Source organism: Spermophilus citellus (genome assembly GCF_964194105.1).
Source record: "Spermophilus citellus genome assembly, chromosome: 6".
In the NCBI taxonomy this organism is placed as follows: domain Eukaryota; kingdom Metazoa; phylum Chordata; class Mammalia; order Rodentia; family Sciuridae; genus Spermophilus; species Spermophilus citellus.
In genome coordinates, this window is record NC_138187.1 from 1,532,025 (window position 1) to 1,557,831 (window position 25,807).

Genomic DNA, 25,807 nt, shown 5'->3' on the forward strand with positions numbered 1-25,807 from the left:
CCTCCAGGTGAGACGGGTCCGACGTCCTCAATGTCAGTGGAGAATCACTAGGGTGCCCTGACCCAGCATCAGCACGAGTTAGATCAATTGCATCTTCCAAAGGTCAGGGCTGAGGCAGCCCATGGTTGCAAAGGATTTCTGTTAGACACAGCGTCGTGTTGGTTTTCTTGGCAACGCTCCCCAGGGACGAGCCTTGTTTGTCACTTCTGGTAAACGTGGAGTCCTGGGGGCCTGTCAGTCTCCTAAAAAGCCAGAACCTGCATCCATGGTGCAGGTGCAGATCCACACCCTCTGCATTCAGTGGTGCCTCGGATCCTGCAGGTATCCACACTCTCTAGATATTTGGGGGAAGCCTCCAAAAATACAAGGAAGAAAACTCCCCACCATTGAGAAATAGCTGTGCTTCTATTCCATTGTTGTTCTACCCAGTTTCTTTTTTCCAATAAGCTCCTCTGCTTTTATAGAGCTGTGATTATTCTGTTTGTACCTCCGTGTAATCAGCTCTTTTTCTCATGACATGGACACATGTTTTCTACGATGGGGTCGGATTTCCATAAACATCATTTTATGCCTTTTTTTAAACAGTCCCGTGTGTAAATGAGCCCCAAATAGAATATTCTAACAGAGCACGTGTTTCGTAACCTCAGCGACTCCAGGGCCAGGTCGAGCCAAGAGGATGGCTTGGTGCGGGGCGGACTGAAGTGCCTTGTCCACAGAGGCGTGGCCTTCCTGTGTGAGTGGTGAGGGGGCCTTGGCCACTTGGTTTGGGAAGACCAAGTTTCCTTCATTTTTAGAAGAATTTAAGGTCCGTGTGGGTGTTCTTGGCATGAGACTTGGTCACATTCTAAGACGGCCTTCCAGACGACAGCACTGTGTGGGTTGAGATACGGGTTCCCCGGTGGAGCGCATTTCCCCTGGAGTGTCACCTTCTGTACTTCATGCCATCCAGGTAGACGGGGAGTGTGGTGAATGAACCCTCATGGACGCCGGCTCTGCCAGGAGAGATGGCGTCCACAGCTCCAGCGTGGGGTAGAAAGCGGGTCTCCTGGTTCTAGGAGGTCTTTCAGAACCCTGCCCTCTTGCCTTGGGTTTCAAGACTTTTAAGTGCAGGATAAAGTGGAGAGAATCTCACGTCGTCCTCTCCCCAGTTTCTGAGAAGCTTTATGATCGACTTTTAGATAGAAAAAGGTTTAAGGAGGTTGTGTGTCATGCACTCTTAAAAGAACGCTTGGCCAGTCTTGCTTGCTTAAAGGGGTGAAAAACAGCTCCTGATTCAGAGAAGTGTCACGGGTCAACCCAGCCGGCAGTGGCCGTTAGCGGAGCGCCTGGCCAGGAGCCATTCCCCCACACGTGGCAGTGGTCATGATGCCCGCTGTGCTGAAGGACGCTTCTGCTCTTGCTGTCCTTGGAAAGGCCAGTTCCCCCCGAGCCCCCCTTCCCCACCGGGAAGGCCCAGGAGACGAGCTGGCCAAGTGCAGAGCCCCCCCGCCCACCCTCGCTGACCTTCTGCCGTCTTGGGGTTTCCCTCACAGCAATTCAACCAACGAGGGGGTGAACGTCAAGAAGTGCTGCAAGGGGTTCTGCATCGACATCCTGAAGAAGCTCTCGCGGACCGTGAAGTTCACCTACGACCTCTACCTGGTCACCAACGGGAAGCACGGCAAGAAAGTCAACAACGTGTGGAACGGGATGATCGGGGAGGTAGGTGGGCGCCCGTCCCGCAGGCCCTCCCCAGGGGGCCGGGCGGCGGGGCAGAGCCACAGACCCCGCTCCTTCTCCGCCTCCAGGTGGTCTACCAGCGAGCGGTCATGGCGGTCGGCTCACTGACCATCAACGAGGAGCGCTCGGAGGTGGTGGACTTCTCCGTGCCCTTCGTGGAGACGGGGATCAGCGTCATGGTGTCCAGGAGCAACGGCACCGTTTCCCCCTCCGCCTTCCTAGGTAGGTGCACTTCCAGGGGCTCCCGCCTTCCCACAAGGGGTCACAGCTGCTCCGTCCCCTCGGCTCATAGCCTGTGGCCAGACTGGACCTGGGTGGGTTCCGGGTGACCAACTGTTACAGTTCAAGCTTCGTCCCGGGGTTCATGAATGACTCCCAGACCGCTCAGGTACCATCGAATCCAGCCTTCATTGAAGCACACGGTGGCGGCTGACCAGAACCTAAGGCTGTTCCCCTGGTCAGCCCCCAACAATGGCAAGGCGCTCCTTATAAGCCTGAAAACCACAAAGGGATGTTTGGGGGTCCAGCCAATGCCAGCCAGCCAGGTGACAGAGCGGGACAGTGCAGTCAGGCGGAGGGAAGCCTAACCAGTCCCAGTTAGCCCAGTCACCCCAGTTACAGAAACAGAGCCCCATTAGGTAGTTCACAAGGAGAAGAACATCTCGCCCCAGTCCTGACCCTCCTCCGTGGCCTGGTGGTTTTACAGGAGGGAGTCATAAAACAAAATGGGTCCCATCTACTCCCACCACCACACACCAGCACCCTCCAGAACCTCTTGCACTTGAGTCATGGCACTTCTCCCCCTGCCCCACCCCGTGGGTGCCTTTCACTTGTCTTTCTCTGGGAGATTTCTGCTGCGCATACTCAGATACTGGTCTGGGCTCTGTAGAGTGTAAATTAGTAGATAATATTGCTGAGAGCCCGGCAAAACATTTAAAAAATGAATGAACCTGTCTGTCCACCGTTGATTTCAGTCAGCCGTAAACCTCCGTTCAGCATCCACCACCGTCCCCCCCACCTCAGTGGCAGTGGTGGTCCGCGAGTCGGAGGGGAGAATAATGATGAGCACACCTGGTCCACGCCCTCCTCCGCACTCAAACAGGAGCAGTCTGAAGAATCTGCGCTGATTTGAGATGAATGGAGTCACATGTTAAATGTGCCTTCCTTTAAGCCCAATGGTTTCTAAAGCAGGACATTCTTTTAACCGTTTCATAAATCTACACGTTTACAGGAGACCTTTTTTCCTAAATCAGGGTAGGGTGATGTGTTTCTGTCCTCTGGCCTTCAGCGCCATAGCTGGGTGACTTGGGTACCCTGGCGAGAGCCGTGGAACCTCTTTAAAGCGGAGTGCTATTGGCTGTTTGGCTATTATAAATGGCTTTTTAAAAGTCGCTGTCTGAGCTGGGGTTGTGGCTCCGTGGCAGAGTGCTTCCTAGCACGTGTGAGGCACCTAGCAATAAATAAAGGCACCTCGGCAACCAAAAAATATTTTAAAAATAAATAAATAAAAGTGGTTGTCTTGTGGAAGATTGTGGAATTATGAGCGTGATGATGAAGATTTTGTGTCAGGGATTAAACCTGGGGCACTTGACCCCTGAGCCACATCCCCAGCCCTTCTTAGTATTTTATTTAGAGACAGAATCTCACTAAATTACTGAGGGCCTTACTAAGTTGCTGAGGCTGGCTTTGAACTCACGGTCCTCCTGCCTCAGCCTCCCGAGCCACTGGGATTATAGGGGTGCACCACCAGGCCCAGCAGAATTCAGATGATTAATTCTTCCTTAGCATGCCCATATAAATAGGTTTGCCCCAAATTTGGGGAGCTGAAGCAAACTGTAATCTCTAGAGTAAAACTGCATGAGAGAGAGAGAGAGAGAAAGGGGTAAGAACAGTGTTGACGTCAACTAAATGTCTCACATTTTTCCAGAAACAAAGATCTCTATTATGGAAAGTTGCCGACTAGAACCAACTTGTGGAACCAACTGCAGGCCCTTGGTCTGGTTCCTCCCATGTCCTCACTTATGTGTGATGTCAGCGCCGTGGGGATTTCATGCTCCCTTCTCCCTGCTGAAATGTTGACTCACAGGATTCTGGACCGTGCCTCACTCTGGGCAGCATGTGGCTTTACGACTTCATTTCTGATCATCCAGTTAAGCTGCCGAAATCCTCGCCACTCACTGGATTTGATTTTGCAGTCATCGCTTCAATTTTGGTACCCTTTACTGGAGTGACGTGGAGCTTGACAAGGACACGCTCAGTAGCTCCTTCCGTGTCCCTTGGCCCCGTGTCTGACACGGAGGCAGATGCCTGTGTCCTCATCAGGAGCACCAGGAAGTGCAGTCCTGACGCTGGCCAGAGGCCCTCACCCTCAGTCACGGCTGCTCTTCCCACTGTCCCCCAGACCCTTGGCAGAGGGCTGTGCCCTGGGGCTGGAGAACGGGTGCAGGAAGTGGGTTCCTGGGACAAAGGTGACAGAAATGTGGTGGGGTTTTTTTTCCAAATTGTCTTCAGATCTACTTAGTGAGCTGGAGAGAACTTTTTTCCAATTCAGTCAGATCAATATATATATATCAATCGACTTGACTTGTAAAATTGGGTCACTGACATTGAATTTGGCCTCAACCCAGTTTCTTTAGATGTTTTTTTTTTTTTTGTCTTACCTGCATCAGAGACCATTTCCATAAAAAGTCAAGTATTTTGCCAAATTTAGCAAAACCACTCCCCAGTCTTCCTGCTGTATATTTTAAAAATAAAATGAAATATAGCCGGAGGAAGCGATTTGCAAAGCTGTTGTTACACAGGAGGTTAATATTTTCCCTAGTCACTAAATTACATCCCTGTTTGACTGACGTTGTACCCCCTTATTCACGGTCATTATCTGCAGGTTCTGAAAGTCATAATGAACCGTGCTAAGCTACATTTTCCCATTCACTGGCTCAGTCATCTGGAAGAGCCAAAACATTCGAAATCGGATTGCGTTGCTGTTCATCATTCCCTATTCTCTCTCCTCCACAAACTCCATTAACTCCCACTGGAAACACGTGCAGGTAATGCCACGGAGCTTTTGTGTAAAAATGGTTCGTCAAGGACAGAGATGACATCTCTTGTCACATTTCCATCCAGTTAATTTTTAAGACTTTCCAAGCAATTTGAATTCTTTAGCCCAAAGAAAAGCTGACCTGGAGTCTCCGGGATTGAAGTTTCTCTGTGGTGGATGCCGGCTCTGGGTTTAAGTCATTAGAGGATATAATCTGCACCTGTTTAAAATGGCTCCGGGTTCCTCTGTAGCTGCTATGGACCGTGTCCTGCTGTTGCCCCAACGCTTTTCTTCACTGTGGGGCACGTGTGTGGCGTTTGAGGATAGCGGTCCCTCAGGGTCACTTGCAGGTACTTGGTACACTGCAGCAGAGCCCCTGACCTGTGTGCCATCGCACAGGCCAGGGACACTGTTGTCAGTTCAAGTGGGACACCATCTTGTTGCCAGAGCAGCTCTCCTTGAACTCTCTGACCAGTGCGTTAGTGGGCGGGATGCCCACGGAAGTCCCCTGCAGGAGTGCACACTCTGACACGTGAGCAGAAGGGCTCAGCCAGGGTCCCCCCGTCCTGTAATGTTATCACAGCCCACAGAGACGGGGAAATCACCTGGTTCACAAGTGGGTTTTATCCGACGGTGCGCCACGGACAGCACCCACCCCGCCCACCGCCGCCTTTTCTGGCTTCATCCTGAGATCAGTGATTCCCGTTTCCTTGGACCACTCACCTGCTGGGGCTGCTTCCACAACTTGGCCATTGGGAACTGACGTGCCTGCATCCAGGGCAAAAGAACAGGAAAAGCGGGAGAGGGTCCCACGGAAATAGAAGGGAGATGGGTGGAGCAGAGGAAGAAGCCGGTCAGGGAGGACAGGAAAGGGAGGAACTGGAGTGAAGTGGACCGGATTGTGCCGTGCACATAGAGGAATGTGCCCCGCCGAAGCCCACCTTGACGTCTGTCTATAAATAGAAGGAAGACCAGTGGGTAGAGGGGGGGGACAGGGACCACTGGGGACTGAACAGCAGCAGATCACACTCCACCCTTGTGCCATCAAGTCAGAATGAGCCCCCTCTCCCGCGTGGCTCCAGTGTGCTAAGGAAAACCCAAACCCGCTGCTGCATTCGCCATACTGTGCACGTACGGATGTGGATAAGGCACACTGCCAAGTATCTTAATGCTCACGTACGTGTAACGAGAATCACAAACGTCTAAATGCTCACGTCCTTGTCACAAGAATACTCCTCCGATAAGGCCCACCATGCCATCAGCACGCCAGAATTGACAATTAGTTTAACATCTCTACTCTTGACTATTAAATACTTTTAATCTCCTAATTACTCATTTACTTATTCTCCCTTTTGGATACACCTCATTACCAAATTCATATGATTCCAGAGGCCTAATATTGTCTATTACTCAAGCCAGATCTGAGTAAGATAGATTTCCGTCAAGGTCTCCCTGATCTCGGAGCTCCTCTGAGTTAAGCCGGTTGTGTTGTTACCGGTTGCTTCTTAATGTCTTCGCGCTATCACAATCAGATGGCCCGGCCCTTGTTCCCGTTTTCAGATCGCAGCGTGGAGTTCAGGCCTCAGATGTGGTGGTTTTGTGCTAAACACTGAGCTCATTGAGTCGGACTTTGCATGACTCCTGGCTGGGTGGGGCAGTCATAGACTCATTGTTGAGAAGCATTATTGCCCTTATGGACCCTCAGACATGTTTGCTTACGAGGAACGGGTGTTAGGCCCACGGCATCTGTGTCTATAAGACTTCTTCCCTGTGGGGCAATCAAGCGCAGATAGACTCATTTTTGAAATTTTAGTCTCTGTTGATTTTTTTAGCAAATCTATATCAAAAGTAGATAAAATGGCTTTCATCAGCTAATTTTCACATCCTCAACTGGGTTGAATCAAAGGGCCAGTTTATCTTGCGTAGCGTCTCTTACCCTCCTAGAGTGTGATAAGCCTTAGAACCTCTGGACTTGGCCAGCCCCTGTGATGTGGAAATGAGCCGGCGAAAGTGACTCACCGTCCACCCACCGACTGCTGCCCGTCCAGGTCTCCCTGCATTTCTTAAGTGAGGCTTTTCCATTAAATCATCGCGTGACACAGTGTCCTCAGATGGCTTCCCCTTGCATGTAAGCCCGGTGCCTGCACCAGCAAGACTGACAGGCTCCAGAGCTCTGGTCTGCACGTAGCAGAGGCTGAGTTGAGAGTCACGGTGGAGGCCATGACCTTCTGACATCTTCCTCAACCCATGATTTTGGAACCCTTCCCAACAGGTGGTCATTCTCCCGTCACCTCTGAAATCCCTACCCACCAGCCCACCATGTGTAAGAAGTGCAGATGGAGAGAAGACTCAGAACCAGGCCAGGCTGCAGGAGTCTGTGCTCGACCGTTGGTCCCCCAGCTTTGGTCTCGGGAGGGTCCTGCCGGTCTGGGGGATCCGCAGCCTCTTTACTTACATTCTTCTTTCTCCTTTCATCTGATCATTCCTTTTTGTTTCTGTTCTCTTGATCTGAGTTGCAAAATGTCCTCTGCTCTTCTCTAGTTTTATCATATCGTATGCAAGTTTATAAAGTATCTCAAATATTTTACAAAATATATAAATGTATATATATATATATACATTTTTCTTCTTCTTAATGACTGGCTTCTTTTGAATGATCAGTTCCAGTTAGAGGAGTTCGGCTGGTGAGCCCACACATCACATCCGGGCTCCTGGGCCGCGTGGAGAGCCGCTGACTGACTGCTTCTGTCCCCTGGTCTGTCTCCCTGCAGAACCCTTCAGCGCCTCCGTCTGGGTGATGATGTTCGTGATGCTGCTGATCGTCTCTGCCATCGCCGTGTTTGTCTTTGAGTACTTCAGTCCCGTTGGCTACAACAGAAACCTGGCCAAAGGGAAAGGTGAGGAGCCTTTATCAGTAGATTCCAGGTCCACCTTCCTCACCCACTCGTAGTGAGGATTTGGCTTCTGAGTACCTCGGCTCACATGGCTATGGAACCCCCTCCTCCCAGTGGTTCTGGACCACAGAGGTGGCTTGTCATGTCACACAAACATGGTTCATTTCTTGCAGCTAAAAAAAAAAAAAGAAAGAAAAGAAAAATGAAAGGATAAAGCAAAATGAAACCTTTTAATCTTATAAGGAGAAGTCAATCATTGTTAGATGAAAACTGTTGATATTTGATTTGTTGAGGAAGCAGCTCTGAACAAAGTTATTTTGGCAATTAATTAAAAAGGCTGTGTCAAAAGAAATATGAGAATCGTAGCGAGTCTTCACTTCAGTCTACACAAAGAATCTAGTTTAAGGACGTTCTTCAATTTACTGAGTCACATTTGCATGCGCTTGACAGCGTAGCTATAAAGTGGTGTCTCTCCCCAAGGAGTCGCGTTTCCCTCTTGATGGTGCCCGACTTCAGTGCATCATGCTTGATCAAGAGGCAACCGGTAGGTAGAAAATTGAATTGGGAGGCACTTATTGGCTATAACTCACAAAGAGGCACCCCCAGGAGCCAGAGTTCAGAAACAGGGAGTCTCCTCGGTGACAAGCAGGAGCTTGGGGGGGACCAACAGCCGGCACAGGGCTCTCAGGAGCCGGGGGAGGTAGGAGAGTTTGAGCTCTCAGACGCTCCCCGTGACAGGGCCCCGTGACATCAACACGCACGCTTTTCCCCCCGGAAGGTCAAGCGTGGGAAACACCCAGAGGTCATGGGGCTCTACGAGGGACGTAGTTTAACTGAAATCCTCCACCTCTGAACAGTTGAAGAGCACTCATTGCCGCCTGAGCCATCTCCAGCCAACCAGCAGTAACGACGCTGTCACCATCACCTTGTGCTTAAGTGGACACGGTGTGCCTTCCATGAAAGGCCATGCAGTTAGCCACGCAGGGGTTCCAGTGAGTGGAAGCCGAGGCAGTTCTCTGTGGGTGACCATGCGGCCGCAGGGCAGATCTTGACATCTGTGTGACCAGCGTCTGTGCTGTTGTGATGTCACACGTTGATGGGGTGGATATTCCTGGAGTAGGCGCCATGTGCCGGGTCGTGCACTGATAGCAAAGGGGGTCAGCTAGAGGCTGCCTCCCTCAGGAATCTTGGCGTGGGGTTGTGGCTGCATCGGATAAACACGTGACTCAGTGACCACCGAGAGCAGCTCATTGAAAGAAGAGGGCAGAGGGGTGAGGTGACGGTGATGGGCAGGGTGCTGGTGTAGCTGGGTGCCAGAGCGGGAAGGGGGCTCAGGAAGGCTGGGGGCAGGCTGAGCCCTGAGATGGGAGGACGCAGTCACATGAAGAGCAGAGGAGAGCACTTCAGCAGTGGGGACAGCCGACACACAACCCCGAGGTGGGGCCCGCTAGGCACGTCCAGCAGCCAGGAGCTGACCCAGGGGGTGAGAAGAAGTCGGGGGTGGGCGGTTGGCCGTGGAGAGCGAGCACTTCACATTTTCTTCAAAATACCAGGGAAGGGAAGCCGGTAACCCACGTGTACCATGTGAACAGGTCACTGTCCAGGTAAAGGAAAGGACAGTGACCATAGAAGCAGGGAACCCCTGAAGAAGGTGTCCGAGTGGTCAGAGTGGTTTGGACTTGAAGTAGGAAATGAGGATGGAGATAAGTGGGTACATTTGAGAATGATCATGAAGGGTTGGGTTTTTATTTTGTTTTGTTTTCTTAAAGTGCTGCAAAGGCCATCCCATGCCCCAGTCTTTCCCTCGGCTGCAGCGTGCCCTAGAAGGCCAGGATGCAAACTGCCCAGCCCTCCCATTAGGTGGAGGGTTCCTGTGTCCTGCTCTTGTGCATGTGACGACTCCCAGGAAATGATAGGTCCACCTCCTTGTGGGTTTTTTTGTGTGTGTGCAAAATGCTTTTCTGTTACATTCCATTGCACTTTATGGGGAAAGTTCTATGTAGCCCAGTGATAGTACTCGTGGATCAGAATCCCCGAGAGTGCTGGACAGGTCCCTTGTGGCCACCTACGTCTGATTCCCGAGAAGCTGTCACTTTGGATCAACATGCATCTCTAATAAAACTAAGTAGTCGTGAGGTTAGCTGGTTTGACTCTAATCATTATTATTACTTTTTCCTAAGAGTTCCCAGCTTCTTGGGAATCAGTCCATGAGATTGAAAAGGGAGGCAAAGAGAAACGGGAGAGAATGAGTGAAATGGTGGAATTGGCTGGTCTCCCCTGACTGTGGTGGATGAGGGACGGTGAGGGGTGCCCGCACCTGGTGCGCACAGCTCCCTGCCCAGACGCCGTCACCTCCTCAGCTGAACACACTCTGCCACTTTATTCATTGCCCGCTCTGCTCACATTGCAAACTGGTCTCCTGGTCTCCGTAAGATCTTTTTTTTTTTTCACATTTTCATTTACTTAAATGACATAAAAATTAACCTTCTGTTAAAGGAAGACCTTCTTTCCTCTCAAAACAAGGACATAAATTGATTTTTCCCTGTGCAAAACTCAGACTGGAAAACACAAACGTGAGTGTTTTACAGCCTGAGTCGGCCCCATCTCAATAAATTTCCCCAGCATTGTTCTGCCTCTTTAGTTAAGTCTATTGCAAGGAAAGTCTAAGAATCTTAAAAGGGACACGCGTAGCCGTTGCAAGGAGACGCGGAGGGAGAGAGCAGAGCCAGGTTCATTTTCTGCGACCCTGCGATGAGACGTCTTCCATCTGTGAAGTGCTGGAAGAATTAAGCTCTATTGTTCTGTTCCTTAATGTCTCCATTTGGAGAGAGTTTTAGCTGGTTTAATTCCTATATCGAGCTCACTTTACATCTGAATCGAACAGGAGCCATTGCTAGGGACCATCGAGTTAGAATACCAAACATGAGGCCTGCTGAATCGCGTGTTCTGCTGGGAGGGCGCAGCTGATGCCTACAGAAGCAGCCCCCGGCGACGGGTTTAATCAGGCTCTCTTTACATTTATCGAGGAGATTGGTTCCCAAATGGAAATCAAATCCAAATTTAAATAGGGCATCGGCTGCTTCTCCTCCAATCCCCGTTTTTCAGAACCCTCTGCTTTCTCTTTCTCTCTCTCTCTCTTATTTTTTTCCCTATTTCTTTTTAAAGAAATGTGCCAAGATCCAGTTAGATAGAAATGTGGGCAGAATGCTAATTGTTGAAGAAAGATGAAGCTGACTGTGGCTTTGGTGCTAGGACAGGTAGAGGACACAGCTGTGGTGCTACCAACCCGTCCCCAGCAATCCTCAGCGTGGCCGACGGCCGCCCCTAGTTTTCGTGCATACGCAAGTCCGCGTGTTGGGAAAGTGCTGAGAGTGTCTCTCCTGTCGTTTGCAGCGCCCCACGGGCCTTCCTTCACCATCGGAAAGGCCATCTGGCTCCTCTGGGGCCTGGTGTTCAACAACTCTGTGCCTGTCCAGAACCCTAAAGGCACCACCAGCAAGATCATGGTGTCCGTGTGGGCCTTCTTTGCCGTCATATTCCTGGCCAGTTACACAGCCAATCTGGCTGCTTTCATGATCCAGGAGGAGTTTGTGGACCAAGTAACAGGACTCAGTGACAAGAAGGTAAGGTGGCCTTGCTTCCGTCTCTGTGTCAGGGTTGGTCTTAACTGCTGTCCTCAGAAGGGTTCTGGATCTGATCTAGAAGCAGTTTCCCCACTTCCTGATTCTGCAGTCTTCCTGAAGATGCCTCGGTGGGCACTCTCTGACTCACACCTCCCTGGGGAGCATGATGGGGGACTGTCCACTGGCCTGGGCCGGGAGAAACTTAGTGTGGAGGGGCTGCTAGGCTGCAGGTACCTCCTGGCTCTGTGACCTTGGAGAGCCTCTTATGTACTCCAAGCCTTGGATTCCTCATCTGTGATGCCAGACATTTCATATCTAAACTCCTGTTGAGGGACAAAACCAGCCTGTAGCTCCTCCCCACCATGCAACCGGCGGCCTTCCGACTGACTTTCAGTCAGCTCTTGAGCTGTCTTGAGACCTCTTCAAGGAACACAGAGGACAGCGAGGACCGTGTCCTGTGGCCTCCTCCTTCTCAGACACTCCTCAGAGCTCCCCCGCCTGTGGCCTGCTCCCCCAAGTCCTCATTGCAATGCAGAGTGTGGCAGGGCTTGAGTGGCCATTCAGAAACTCCTGGAGGAGGAAAAGAGGGCGGCCTCTCCTGTGAAGTTTGCCTTCGGGAAGCCCATCTCCACCGGCTGAGCTCCGCAGCGTCAGGGCTGCCGCACTGCGTAGGTGTCCGTTTCCAGCGTCTGAGGATGATTTCTAATCCTCCCTTGTACCCCACACCCCGACCCTTATGGGTTCCTCCTGGGCACTTATTAATAAAGCAGGTTCAATCTAGTTCTTGGCCCGTGGGGCGGGGGCTGCTGCCGGAAGACCCCCAGCTGAGACGCGGGGTGTCTGAGGCTCCAGGTGAAGCTTGGCATGGGGTCAGGGTGGCTTCCGCTCGCCCCCTGCCAGGACAGCCGAGTCAGGCCAGCTCCCCCGGCCTGCCTGTTCTCTGAGAATTGTGCAGAGGATCAGAGGGAACTCGTGTGTGAATGTGCCCATCGCAGCCTGCAGACCCTCGGCACTGCTAAGTACTCCACTGTTATGGGATCCAAACTGCAGTTCCTAGGAGAAGGGACCAGAAGCCCAAAGGACGCAGGGAGAGCACTGTCCTGAGTGAGAGGAGTTTCGAGAAGGTAGTTGGCAGCGAATTTTGCTTTCTGTCGCTCAAGGGGAAAAGTCGCTCGCTTTGTAGTTTTGGATCTAATACGACCACTTGTGGGAAAACTCATTAAGTGCACTAACAATTTTACTGACCTTTGATTTGGAAACACCCAGAGACCGACAATAGATCCTCATGGGACCCAGCTCCGTTTCCCTGCTAGGAGCATTAGAGACAAACCGATAGCCCTTTTAATTAAATGCTTGCTACAATTAGACGAACAGCAGAATTATCAGAGTAAATAGGCTAACTGTTCCTGGAATATTAATGGCAGATAAACCAAGCAAGTGTGCAAAATGAAAATCTATATAAATGAAATCGTTGTGATACTGCACACAGTGTTTGTTTTGGTTTTTAATCATGAGTACCTGCGTAAGCACTCAGGTTGCTGACACGGTTAAACCATTAGCGCCTGCAGTGAATGCAGCATATCTGGAGCCCATTGTGTGTTCCCATGAGCTTGGGTTTGCCTTACAAATAGGAGAATTCGTGGGCAAACGCTCCCCTGGAATGACTAAAGGAAAGTTGGCACACGGGTGGGGACCCTTTCCAGAGCGTTGGGCACCACCATGATGAGGAAAGCCATCTCTGAGAGGCGGATCCAGGTAGTGGAAGAGCAATGTCGAGTTTGGGGTCAATGCAGCCGGATTCAGACCCCAACCTCACCATATTGTGGTCCCACGTCTTCCATATGCCCACAGCCCGAGGTTTCCTTTCCTAACAGAGGCAAAATGCCAAACCCTCGCGGTACAGCTGGCCCACGGGAGATGACCCTGTTTCAGGGCCACCTCCTCTTGCCCACTTCCTCTCTCATTGCTCTCTCCCTCCTAGTCTTCCTCTCCTTCCTCCTCCTCCTCCCCCTCCTCCTCCCCCTGCTCCCCCTCCTCCTTCCCCTCCTGCTCCTCCTCCTCCTCCCCCTCCTCCCCCTCCTCCCCCTCCTCCCCCTCCTCATCCCCCTCCTCCTCCTCCTCATCCCCCTCCTCCTCCTCCTCCTCATCTCCCTCCTTCTCCTCTTCCTCCTCCCCCTCCTCCCCTCCTCCCCCTCCTCCCCCTCCTCATCCCCCTCCTCCTCCTCCTCATCCCCCTCCTCCTCCTCCTCCTCATCTCCCTCCTTCTCCTCCTCCTCCTCCCCCTCCTCCTCCCCCTCCTCCCCCTCCTCCCCCTCCTCCCCCTCCTCCCCCTCCTCCTCCCCCTGCTCCTCCCCTCCTCCCCCTCCTCCTCCTCCTCCCCCTCCTCCTCCTCCTCCTCCCCCTCCTCCCCCTCCTCATCCCCCTCCTCCTCCTCCTCATCCCCCTCCTCCTCCTCCTCCTCATCTCCCTCCTTCTCCTCCTCCTCCTCCCCCTCCTCCTCCCCCTCCTCCCCCTCCTCCCCCTCCTCCCCCTCCTCCTCCCCCTGCTCCTCCCCTCCTCCCCCTCCTCCTCCTCCTCCCCCTCCTCCTCCTTCTCCTCTTCCTCCTCCCCCTCCTCCCCTCCTCCCCCTCCTCCTCCTCCTCCCCCTCCTCCTCCTTCTCCTCTTCCTCCTCCCCCTCCTCCCCTCCTCCTCCTCCCCCTCCTCCTCCTCCCCCTCCTCTCCCTCCTCCCCCTCCTCCTCCCCGTCATTGTCATTGTCTGATACAAACCATTCCTCACTTCCGGGGCCTGGAGGGCTGTTGCAGGGGCTGATCTCTGTGACAGCCCGTGGAAGGAAGGAATCCAGGGACTTCTGCACGCGTGTTCTCGAGGAGTGGTGCCTCCCTGTGCCGCTGTGTGGTCCCGGTCCAGGGCTCCTGTCAGGGAGCCTCCGACCCCGGGCTCCCATCAAGGCTGCCTCTGCCACATGCTCACGTCCACCAACACCCGGCTCCTCACCCGCTGAAGACCCTGCTAGAAACAGGGCCACAGGCTCCAGGTGTCCTTAACCATGGACATAGAGGCCGAGCGAGGTCTTTAACAGCAGTGTGCGGATTGGGGTTCACAAGAAGAATGGAGGAGCAACCCGATTAATCGCTGCATTTTCCTAGAAGTCTTCTTTCCCTGACCTGCGTCTCTCCCTGTCCACCACCGGTGCTGGCCATGTTGTTTCCTGGACGGCTTCAACGGGTCCCCAGGTTGAAGGGGAGACTTAGAAAGTGAGGCTGGCTCTCCAGCCTGGAGGGCGGCTGGCTTCATCCTTGGCCCAGCGACTCTGGATGAAGTAAAATAGGTTTCCGAGAGACGTGCGTATGAAATCATCACGTACAGGATGGGCGATGCGTGGCAAGCGGTGGGGATGCCAGGTGTGTTTTGAAGCAGTTCACAATTAACTTCAGAAGGGGTCCTTAGTGTACAGCTAGAGAAACTGAGGCAGGCTCCTTACTGAGCTGCCCCCAAACAACACAATTCCACGTGGGAGGAGAGCAGCTGCCCTGGGTCTTCCCCGAGGCCGGGGCAGCCAGTGCGCAGGGACAGTGAGGGCAGCCTGGAGAGAGCCAGGGCCTCCTTGGACCCTGGGTCGATGCTCTCTGTCCTGCAGGCAGGGGACACTCTGTGCTGCCCCTTCCTTCCCTAACACCAGTGCTCGTTCCTTTCCGATGACACTCGGAGCTCTCTGGGACAGAGTCCCACTACAGTGGAACAGGGCTGGCTGCCTGGGACCGCCATGGAGTGCCTTCCACGGAGACCTGGACTCTAGAGACGGGATGCCCTACCTGTTTCACACTGTAGGCCGGGACTCCTCTGTGACCGTGAAACCCAGAGTTGTGACCATTAAAAGCGTAATGGATAACACCGGAGTGTGTCACGTGTGGAAGAAGGAATACTGTGGAGTTTCGTGAGCGTGGGCACGCCTGTGGGAACACACAGAGAAGCGGTGGAGTGTGCTGTGCGTCCTGCCTTAACAAGTCTGTCAGTCTCTGGTCTAGATCCCTGGATCTTGGCCCCAGGCTGAAGTGTGTGTGAAGGATGCTGCTCCCAAAGCCAGAGAACGCCGGGGCATCACAGAGGCTGGGCGTCTGTCTCCATCACTGTGCCCATCAGGGGCAGGGAAGAAAGCAGGCCTCAAAAGAGCAGAGGCTGCTCTAGGACAGTGGAGAGTGGAGTGAAGGCCGTTAGTCAAACAGGCGTCCGTCTGCAGCTCCTCTGAGGTGGACGGTCGTGGCCAGGGCCAGATCCATGACCACGCCCGGGTGCGTGGTCTCAGCGAGGGCAGCTGCAGGCCCAAGGAGCCGGGGCAGGGGCCTCGACTTTGGTGATGAGCGAGGACGCTGCTTGACCAACTGATTGCAGAGAGCATTTTGCTGCACAGGGGTGCACGCGCGCACACACACACACACGCACACAGACACGCACACGCACTCACACTCAATGCAAGGCGTGTTTTGGCAGAGAATCTCATTGGGACAAAGAAAGGGCCCTCCTCCCAAAGCCACTTATGGCTGTCTATGAGGCCTGCCTGATCCAGGGAAAATGATTTTCAACCCAAAGTCTGACCAACAGTGACGTGGAGTGTGAGTCTGGGAGAAAGCCACGTCGCCGGTCGGGCTGACTTGGGCAAAACCGCAGGCTTCTCAGGCAGTTCTCGGTTCCAGGAAAGGCACGTGGCGCTGGAAGTTGGAGAGGACTCTGAGCGAGTCCTGGAAACTGGTCTGACGCGGACCCACAGGGTGTCTTCGCTCTGGGGTCTCCAGCCCCCACCCTCTCTGAGGAGGAGGCACTCGGTGGTCTCTGAGGAACGATGAGTGAGGGCCTCCCCTGTAGGTTTCAGTTCCAGCTTCGGCTTGCTGACCCTGCAGTCCTGGGCCACGTGACACCCGAGCCTCAGTGTCCCCATGTGTAAGTCGGGGCCTCTCAGCCTCGCCCCCGCCGGGCTGTCCTGAGGATCCAGTGACCCCTTCCAGGGCTCCCAGCACAGCACTGGCCCAGACCAGTCCTCACTTGCGTCTGCCCACTGCCTTCTGGCTCCAGGGCTCCATATTTCACAGAAACCTGCAGCTCTGGTTCCTTCTTCACTTCAGAGACCCCACGGAGCAGGGACCAGCATGGCCCCTGCTCCACCGGGAGAAGGTGGGCAGGGCCGGTGTGAGGCAAAGTGAGCTGCCTCGGGTCCCACAGCTCTAAGTGACACAGACCGATTTCCCCCAGCAAGCCTGAGCTCACGGCTGTAGCCCTTCCGGTGACATGTCGAGGTGTAGCTGTATTTCTGGGACTCAGAACCAACTAGTCCTCTTGACCTCCCATCAGGTAGATTCACCTGACCTCTCAATGCAGAGGACAGACAGCATTCGCCAGGTGGTCAGGGGAGGCACATGGACCATGGACAACGTGCCTTTACAGAGGCTCAAGAGCCGTGCAGTCCTGGGCCTCCTCGGGAAGCTGCTGCGTAGAGCCAGCCTGCCGTGTGCCCGGAATTGTGCCTGGTCCCCTGGGCATTCCCTGAGTACAGCCCGTAGAGACTGGTGACTACAGAAGTGAGCGGACGAAGGGCAACAGGGTCACATTCCGGGTAAAAGTAACTACCAGTGGAGTTCAGAGCAGGGTGCGATCCGTGGGTCATCTAGAATTTCATCACAAGGCGGAGAAATGAATTGGACTAAAATTATACCTTAATCCTAGCTCGGCCAGCATTTCCCGAGCCCTGCCTGCCTGCCTGGTATCCTGCTGGTCTATAAGGTCACAGGAAAATGTATCCCGAAGGATATCTACTGCCACCCAGCCAGGTGGGCCCTGTGCTGGGACTGGGGGAACAGCACAGAGAAACACAGACACTGCACTGGAAGAGGCAGAGAAGTACCATGCATGTGTGTTTGCCTCCTGGCACCAGATGCTGTGATTGCTAATTTCCTCTTCCTGTTCTTCTCCCCTCCCCTCTTCCTGCTCCCCTACTCTCCTCCTGGTCCTTCTCTGTCTCCCCCTCCCCCTCCAGTTTCAGAGACCTCATGATTATTCTCCACCTTTTCGATTTGGGACGGTGCCTAATGGAAGCACGGAGAGAAACATCCGGAATAACTACCCCTACATGCACCAGTACATGACCAAGTACAACCAGAAAGGGGTCGAGGACGCCCTGGTCAGCTTGAAGACCGGGTAAGGACAGGAGGCTCTCCTCCGCAGGCCTGTGGCCCTAAACCTCGCAGACAGGGCTCCCTGCCGCCCTGGGCTTGTCTGTGTGCGGTGCGTGTGTTCTGGAGAGCGTGGGCCAGAGGGACACTGGTGAGGGCTGTTCTTGTTGACCTGATGAGCGCCACGACTTCCTTCTGAGTTCCCTTAAGGACAACTCTCAAATGCAGAGAACCAGAGGGGTTTCTTAAACTGATAAAGAGGTTGGTCCAGCTCTGTGGGATATTCAGCCAAACAGATCTAACAGGGTTGAGACTTTAAAGAGGTGGAAAAGATCCTTATCAGATTTTAGGTAGGAGATGGGGTTTGGGGGGGAGAGCATGTACATACTGATTACAGCTCTCCTGTCAACTAAAACTATAATATTGAGGACGGGAGCCTGCGGTGGAGCACTCGCCTAGCATGGGGGAGCCCTGGGTGCCACCCCAGCACCCAGTGGGTGGAGGACGTGGGCGGGGAAGGAGAAGGGAAATAAAGGAACGCCAAGAGGGCTCCAATCACATCTCTAGAGGTGCAGCTAGCATTCCCGGGCACCCCTTGGCCTGTTAAGGTGCCGCACAGACTCAGTCCATGAGGCTATAAAGAGAGGTGGGCGTGTGGTTGGAGTTAAGGTTTTGGAGGACCGCAACGGGCCCCCGACTCTCGACCTGCCATGTGACCTCGGGCAATTATTGAATTGTTCTGAGCCTCACACATAAAGCAGGAAGAGTAATAGGACTTAATTCCCAAGGATTTCTGTAGGATTAAACGAGAAACATTGATCGAAAGCCTTTTGGGCAGTGTCTGGCACAAAGACAGCACTTAATCGTAAGCGTTGTCATTTGTTGTTTGATTAAATTCTCTACCGTGGATCTTCCAAAAGTCAGGGACGTGTGAAATACAATTTAGAAGGAATTCCGTTAAAGATGATTTCAGTTTAAGTGAGGGAGTTGTTCAACGAGAGAAGTTTTGATTATCTAGAAAATTAACTTTTATAGAAATATCAGCCGGGAGAGATTCCTGAGCCTGAAGGTGGCCACAGAGCCTTCTCCCGCTGCTCAGTGAAGGACCTCGTCCTCCTGGGCTGGCCTACAGGCTCCCACAAGGCTGCGCTGCCATATAATAACTCTAAGCCATCCAGCGGGATCTCTGCAGAGCTCCCCAGGAGTCTTGGCAGGGAGCGCTGGGTCCTCCCAGCCTCTGCCTGCACTCTCTTTGGGATCTCAGCAGAGGCTGGGAGAGCATGATTCCCAACTCATTCACGTGCCGCTCATTCTGCCTTATAATGCTTAAAAAACTATTGAATGAAAAACATTAAGAAAAGTGCAAAACATTTACAGATACCCAGGATATGGCTTGACGGCTCTGCACAAACTGATTGCCCAGGTCACTGGTCTCCAGAAATGCCCCCCACCTGCACCCTCTTCCCTTCTGCCACCAACTGTCCTTACTCTACAGCCAGAGGTTGCTTTTTTCCATTATTTTAATGGAGGTAAAATCGCACAGTTTGTTCTCCACTTGTCTCCTTTAGCTCCGTTCTGTGTGTGAGATTGTCACATTCTGGGGCCTCCGTCCCGTTACTGTGTGGAGCTCCAGGTTGAGCCTCCCCCAGGTGCAGCTGTGTTCTCATCTGGATGAGCCCCTCCTTGGGTGCAGCCTGTCCAGGGCTGTGAGGGTCAGTGCTTCTAAAGGCCTGCTCACCCTGGCTTTGTTGCCCAAGCAGGTCCAGTTCTCTTGGTACCCACCTAAGCCTGCCTAGCGGGACCGTAGAGCATGATGTTTCCCACCCGAGAGAGATCAGAAAAGACAGGTTTTTGGTGACTTTCCAGCTCAGCCGTGGGTGTGGGACGTCCCCCCCCCTTAGGTCTTTTCATCAATATCTATATTGTTGCTCTGGACAGATCGTGAACTCCATGTGCATGGCAGTGGTTGGAACTGGTGGTTGAAAGTATGGCTGGCTCCCTCTTTGTTCATTTATCACTCAGAGCACAAAATGGGTTGTTTTCTTTCTTTTTCATTTTTTTCTACATATAATACAAAAAGAAATTAGAGAATTGGAGTGCATCCCTGGCTATAAATTGTACGGATTGTTTTCTGGAAGCCATATAATAATTTTGGCATCCATCTCGCCACACTCAGCGCTCCGTCTCCTGTGTGAGGGGTGGTGGCTTTGGTTTGCACTGCTCCCTGAAACCCAGAAGCTGGAGCTCAGTGTATAGAGTCTTTACAAAAGAACAACTAACTCAACACACCCTTGGGGTGAGCAGGGCAGTCTCACCCTGGGCATTCAGATTCAGTGGGGTTAATGCTGGGAACACCGTATGCATTTTTGACAGGCTCCTGGTTAATTAAATAAATTTCTGAATACATAATATATTTACGTGATTTCAAAAATCAAAAAGCATATAAGATGAACATACTCTTCCTCGTCTGCTTAGAACTCTCTGCTCATGGTAGCGTCTGTCTTCCCAGCATGTTCTTCCAGATCTTCTACATCAACGCATGATCCTTCATCGTGTGAGTGTACCGGCTGTCGTTGGCCAGTCCCCTGTAAACGGACATTCAGGTTGTTTCCAGTCTTTAGTTATATCCTTGCACATAAAGTAAAATAAATTTCTTAAAACAGGGGTCAAGAGTACACACAATTGTAAGTTTGACAGATACTGACAACTTCACCTTCAAAGGAAATTCATATTTAGCCCATCAGTGAGAGAGCTTATTTCTCCCAAAGTCTTTGCCAATGCAGTTGCATAATGAACCTAGTAAAATTTTGCTAAGAAAATAGATTAAAAATGTGCTGAGACATTTTAATTTCACTTTTTATTATTAGTAAATTTTTTCAAATTTTTGTACGTAATTAAGAATTGTCTGTAATTCCTTTTTTGAGACCTGTCATTCATTTTTCGTTTGGTATGCTGGTCTTTTTCTCACTAGTTTACGTATTACAGGAGTAGACCTTTTACTGGTGGCATATTACAAATGGTTTTTCCCAGTTTTTCATTTGTCTTTTGAGCCTACTGATATTTTTTCCATGTAGGTTTTAATTCTCTTTGTGGTCAAGTCTGTCAATCATTTTTATGGACTCTGGACTTTGAGTCATATTTCAAAAGCCTTTCTTCACTCTGAGGTTACAAACTAATTCTCCTGTGCTCCTTTCTATTTTGGTTGCATTTTAACATCTGGAAGTTTTCTTGATGTATGACTTGAGATCGTGACTCTAATTCCCCAGATGGTTATGAGAACGGAACATGAGAGCCACCCTGTAGGACACCCAAGACCCACCACAGGTTGGGTCTGTTCAGTATCCACTCCTCCCAACTTCCCCTTCCCCTCACACCTCGTTTCCTTTTTAAACGTTGCTTATGATGAGATATAACACCACTTACCGTAAAGCAACAGTGAAATGAACTTCTGCTTAAAATAAAAGTCTTCACTTTCCTTCACCACATGCAGCATTTCTAGAAGCTTCCATCTCTTTGCCGTTCCATGTCTCTCCTCCTGAGTGACCGAACGTCAGGGCATACCCTACAGTGCGGCAGGCCTTGCACCTCGGCTGCTGGGTCCTCTCCTTCCACCCACGAGTCTCAGAAAGGCCTGCTGTGTGGGAATCCATGTGCTTATCCCACAGGCCCAGGGGCGTGGCTTCTTGGCAGAGCCTCCAACACTGAGGGCTGTGGATTAGGTTGAAGGAGGGTCCCATCAGCCATGTCACCTCTCTGAGCCTCTCGGTTTTCCCACCTTAGAAGTGAAAGGCTGAATTCTCTTATCTCTGAAATAAGTTCTGAGATTCTTTTTATTTGTGTCAAGCACTTATTTGGTCAAAATCTAGACAAATCCTATGTATAAATGACTATCAGTTCTGCAGAGAAAAGATTTAGAGAAGTGTTCCAAAGAGTGTCTCCAAGCCTGGCCGATGGACCGGCTGCCCATGACCCCCTTGTTAATGGTGGAATCCAGGGCCTGGTGCGGGACTTCCTCTCCACCCACAGAACCTGCCGTCTTCACTAACAAGCACCCCACCCACCCTGCTCCAGGTGATTTGGAGATGAACTTCACCAACAGCTTCATGTGACGGAGACAGGCATGTGAAGGGGGACAAGGCAAACACTTCTCCTTGGAATCCACCGGGGTTTGAAGGAAAGCAGAGACAAAGTCGAGGCTTAAGTTTCATCGTGTACTGGGATTTATAAGAAAGAGGTGAGCTGGACATGCCAACATGGACAGAGATTGGACCTTAGGGACAGCTGATTGGGATGTGGATGCTGCCCAGCCAGAGGAGGAGCTGTTAGTGGCCCCGGATTCTGGAACAATGTTTTCCAGAGTGCAGCCTCAGTCTGAATCCATGGGATGCCAATAAAGGTGGCTTCTGGAGACCCCTGATCCCCGGGGGGAGGGGCCCGGAAGTCTCATGTTCTTCAGGGGATTCTGCTGTTCCTGATCAGCTTCTGAGAGCATCTGCTCCAGAGGAGGGGACTGCAGCCCAAGCCAGGGGAGACGGATCGAGACTCACAGGATGACCAAGCTGTGGTCATCCAAAGCCCGTGTTTCCTGTCCGTTTGGGCAAGTGGACAAAACCACAAGCTCAGCACTTCTGCCAGGTTCAGATTAAAGACTCCTTTAGGAGACGGAGATCCTGAAGCTCAATAAGGCTGACTGATCCCTCAACGGTTTAGCTAAATCATTGTGGGAGCTGGGCTCACCGCCCACTTGGAAATGCCAGCGAGGCGGTTGGATTTATAGTTAGAGTTCCGGGAATAATTGCAAACTGGAGTGATGTTGTAGATATGGCATATAATATAAATACACCGAGATGACATGTATCACGTTATCCGGTGATCTGAGGGCTGATACGATGACATCCTCAAAAGGAGCTGGCTCAGAGACCCTGGAATTGGAAAGACTCAGGTCAACCTGGAGTGTATCCGGATGCTCTTTGAAGGTTAATTTCCACACCGAGCAAGGTCTTTCAAGGATGCCATCCGGGCAGGGTTTATTTGCTGTATTTATCAGTCAAACAGAATCAAGCATGGATGGTTCATTTGCAGCTGCTGAGTTCGAAAGCAGGCGCAGATACCAGGGCTGGGCGAGCTGTTCTAAATGGACTAGCGTCATCTCCAGAGGAAATCAGATCGACAGTGACCTGGTTTCTAAGATCCACCTCCACACTGCAAATAAAGCTCAAAAATAATTGCTACCACATGATAGAGTCAGGAAATTTTTTCCTTAATAATAATAATAATAATAATAAACCCAGGAAAGCAGAGACATTATTTTTTTGTCCTTGGAATTATTTCCTGTTAAATGCTAGTAAAACGATATGAAAAGATTTTTAAGGCTACCCATAAAAGCATTAAAATCAGAAAAACTGAGGGACAGGAGAGGTGGAATGAAGCGTGACCACCATTCTCAAACTCAAAAATGGAGAGAGAAGGAAAGGAAGAGGAAGGAAGGAAACTGGAAGGAAATACGTCAAAACGTGACAGAGAGAGTGCTAGGTGACTGGGTGATGGTTTTCCTGTTTTATATATGATTTTCCAGCCACACGAATATCCCTTATATTAACATAAGTATCTTCTGAGCATAATTCTTCATTTCTTTCTGCACCTCTTATATTTTTTGACATGTTTATACAGTTTACATAAGTTGAATCAGTGTTTGTGCAAATCTGTCCTTTGCTCTTTTCCATGAAATCTATACAATTCTGTGAGCTAATTTCCACAATTAACCACTAAGTGCTATTTTATTGAGTCTTAGGAATATTAATTAATATTAATTAATCATAGGAATAGTAATCAGCTTTGTGGTGGGTGCTTTGACTAGCTTTGAAGGGCACTACAAGAAGTAGCTCTTTTCCCAGAGCTTTCTGATACTGCTCTTGCAAGGAGGTTTGTGGAGAATTGACATTTTATGTCATGGGCAGACTTCTGCACCGTGAACAATGTTGTTTGCTTCGGTTGAAGGCATGCTTTCATCTGTGGACAACACAATTCTTTTAATTACTCATAGTTTGCTTTCTGCTTGGGCTGCTACATAATTCAGAGCCTAATTTGTGATTCTCCTTCAGCAGTTGTAGGAGCGTACAGCCTGAAAGTGTTTACCGACTTCCCCTAAAGCCTCAGACACTGTTCCACCTCGGGATTTGTTTAACTCGAATTGCTTCATCCATATGTTTAAACCTCATTGTATTCCATCTTGTGTAAGCTCCCTGGGTTATTTGGGGAACTGAGGGAGGTATTTCTAACTCACAGGGAACACTCATTGGAAGTTGACCTATGGCAGCTGCAGTTCTGAACAGTCTACCTGCCTTATCTCATCTAACTCTGATAACAACCCGTAGACATGGCTATCGTAATTTCTATCTGCAATCAAGGAAAAAAGCATGAGGAGATTAAACAGGGGGTCTTGGTCTGTCTTGTGCCATAACCCATGCTCTGGATCAGCAGTATGACCTTCCTGGAGCACCACAATTAGACTCTTTCTAACGGCCCACGATTATACAAAAACTGGTGCTAATTTTTGTCCATATTTTAACTTTAAAATGTCTCTTTTTTCTCTTTGAGAGCTTTAATACTGTTTTAAAAGGGGCATTATTTCTCCTTCCCATGAGAAGAGGGATGGGAAAATGCATTCCTTATATGGAGAACAGAGCCACAGACTCTAAGTCCCTCCCGTGAGGACAGGCAAGGAGCAGGAGCTCTCACAACCTAAACCCTGTGATCTCATTTGGTCCTGACTCAGCCATCCTGTCCCTTGTGTGGAGGAGCACACTGAGGCTCAGGGAGCCGCTGCCGCTCATCCACACGTCCCGCATCTCAGCGGAGCCACAGTGTGCTAGCCCTCTGCTTGTCCCGAGAAAGGATCGATTCCAAGAGGGTTGGGCCTGCTTGTCACAGGTAGCCGGACCTGGAGCAGGAAAACCGGGTGCTCTTGACCACCCACAGCGCAGATTGGGTGCGTCCTTTCTTCCCACGGTTGAAACCACTGCAGGTCCCCGTGGGCCCAGGTGCCACAATGGCCACCTTGATGAAGCACGGGCCTCCGTGTTCTTTTGCCAGTTCCTGCCCCAGCAGCTGTGGGAACCTCCTGTGCCCTGGGCTGGCTTGGGCTACCCAGGGCACCTAGCCCAGGCCGAGACACTGTTCATAGCTTGTGGCCAGTGTTTGGGCCAGCCTCAAGCAGCGGCCTCCCTGGCAGCCCAGCTCCTTCCCTTGGGGAGGAAGGCAGGGGAGAGGAGAGGCTCTCGGGCTCTGCACCTTAGACCTCCCCGCTGTAGAGATGGCCCGGGCAGCCACTGCCGCCGACCACGGCCAGCGGCTCTCAAACAGAAGTGTACTCTGGCAGGTTCTGGAGGCCAGAAGTCCAGACTCCAGGTGTCCCCGGGGCCATGCTCCCGCCAAGGACCTTGGGAAAGAACCCTTCCTGCCTTGTCCAGCTCCTGCTGGCTCCACGTGCTCCTTGGCTTGTGGCCATCTCTCTCTGAGCTCCCTGTCCGCAGGGTCTTCCTCCTCGAAGTATCTGTTCTTCTTCCGGGGATGCCGTCGTTGGGTTCAGGGTGGATTCCATTTCTCCGAAGCCTTGGTTCTCTTCATTTGCATGTATCCATGTCCACACAGACATATAAGATTCTATTCCATGGGACGATGTCCACTCTGAAGTGTGTGGGGGGTGGGTTTTCAGTTAACACCTTCCGAAGCCTTCCCACTCTGTGGGTCTTGTGCCTTCCTGTTCTCCTGGGCTGCTGGGAAGAATCCAGAGTCGTCTGCATCACAGGTGGTTCAAACATTTTCCTCTTGCTGGAGTTTTGGTTTTGGTCAGGGGAGGGTTATCAGTTACATGGATGTGTGTTAAAATTTTTAAATGAATCCTCTGTGCCCCTCTGCAAGTAGTTCTCTAGGAACAAGAGCAAGAAGTAGAATTTCGAGGTCAAAATACTCATATTTTCTTAAATATTTTCTAGTCCACCGATGGATGGGTTTGCAACTCCCATTCAGAGTGCTTATGTCTGAGTGCATTTCTGGTGCCTCTTGGTGCAGAGCGTGGACTTTGGAGTGAACTGTGCCTGGCTTCGATCCTGGCTCAGGTTCCGGCCAGCTGTGTGGTCTTTGGCAAATTAAACAGTCTCTCTATTCCCACATCTGGGAAACCCCGTCTCCCTTGAGAATCAGACAAGATGACTCAGGAAAAGTGCCTGCATTCTGTCCGTCTGTCCGTCATACAATAGGGCTGGACCAACACCAGGGTTTTGACACATATTGATTCTTTTCTCCTTCTCTTTCACTTCCTTGCTTCCTGGTCTTCAGGATTCCCCCGCCCTCGGTCCTGGTGCATGACAA

General features: G+C 51.4%; 1 protein-coding gene across 3 annotated transcripts in view; it reads left to right on the forward strand.

Annotated features, from left to right (window-relative positions):
- The window catches only part of GRIN2A (glutamate ionotropic receptor NMDA type subunit 2A), a 327,406-nt gene that overhangs the window by 259,924 nt on the left and 41,675 nt on the right, over positions 1 to 25,807 (forward strand). For all 3 annotated transcript variants that reach the window (XM_081297655.1, XM_081297656.1, XM_081297657.1), the window contains exons 5-9: positions 1,533 to 1,701; positions 1,788 to 1,941; positions 7,528 to 7,653; positions 11,044 to 11,273; positions 17,302 to 17,462. In XM_081297655.1, coding sequence (XP_081153781.1) covers positions 1,533 to 1,701; positions 1,788 to 1,941; positions 7,528 to 7,653; positions 11,044 to 11,273; positions 17,302 to 17,462 — 840 coding nt within the window. The remainder of the gene's footprint in view (positions 1 to 1,532; positions 1,702 to 1,787; positions 1,942 to 7,527; positions 7,654 to 11,043; positions 11,274 to 17,301; positions 17,463 to 25,807) is intronic.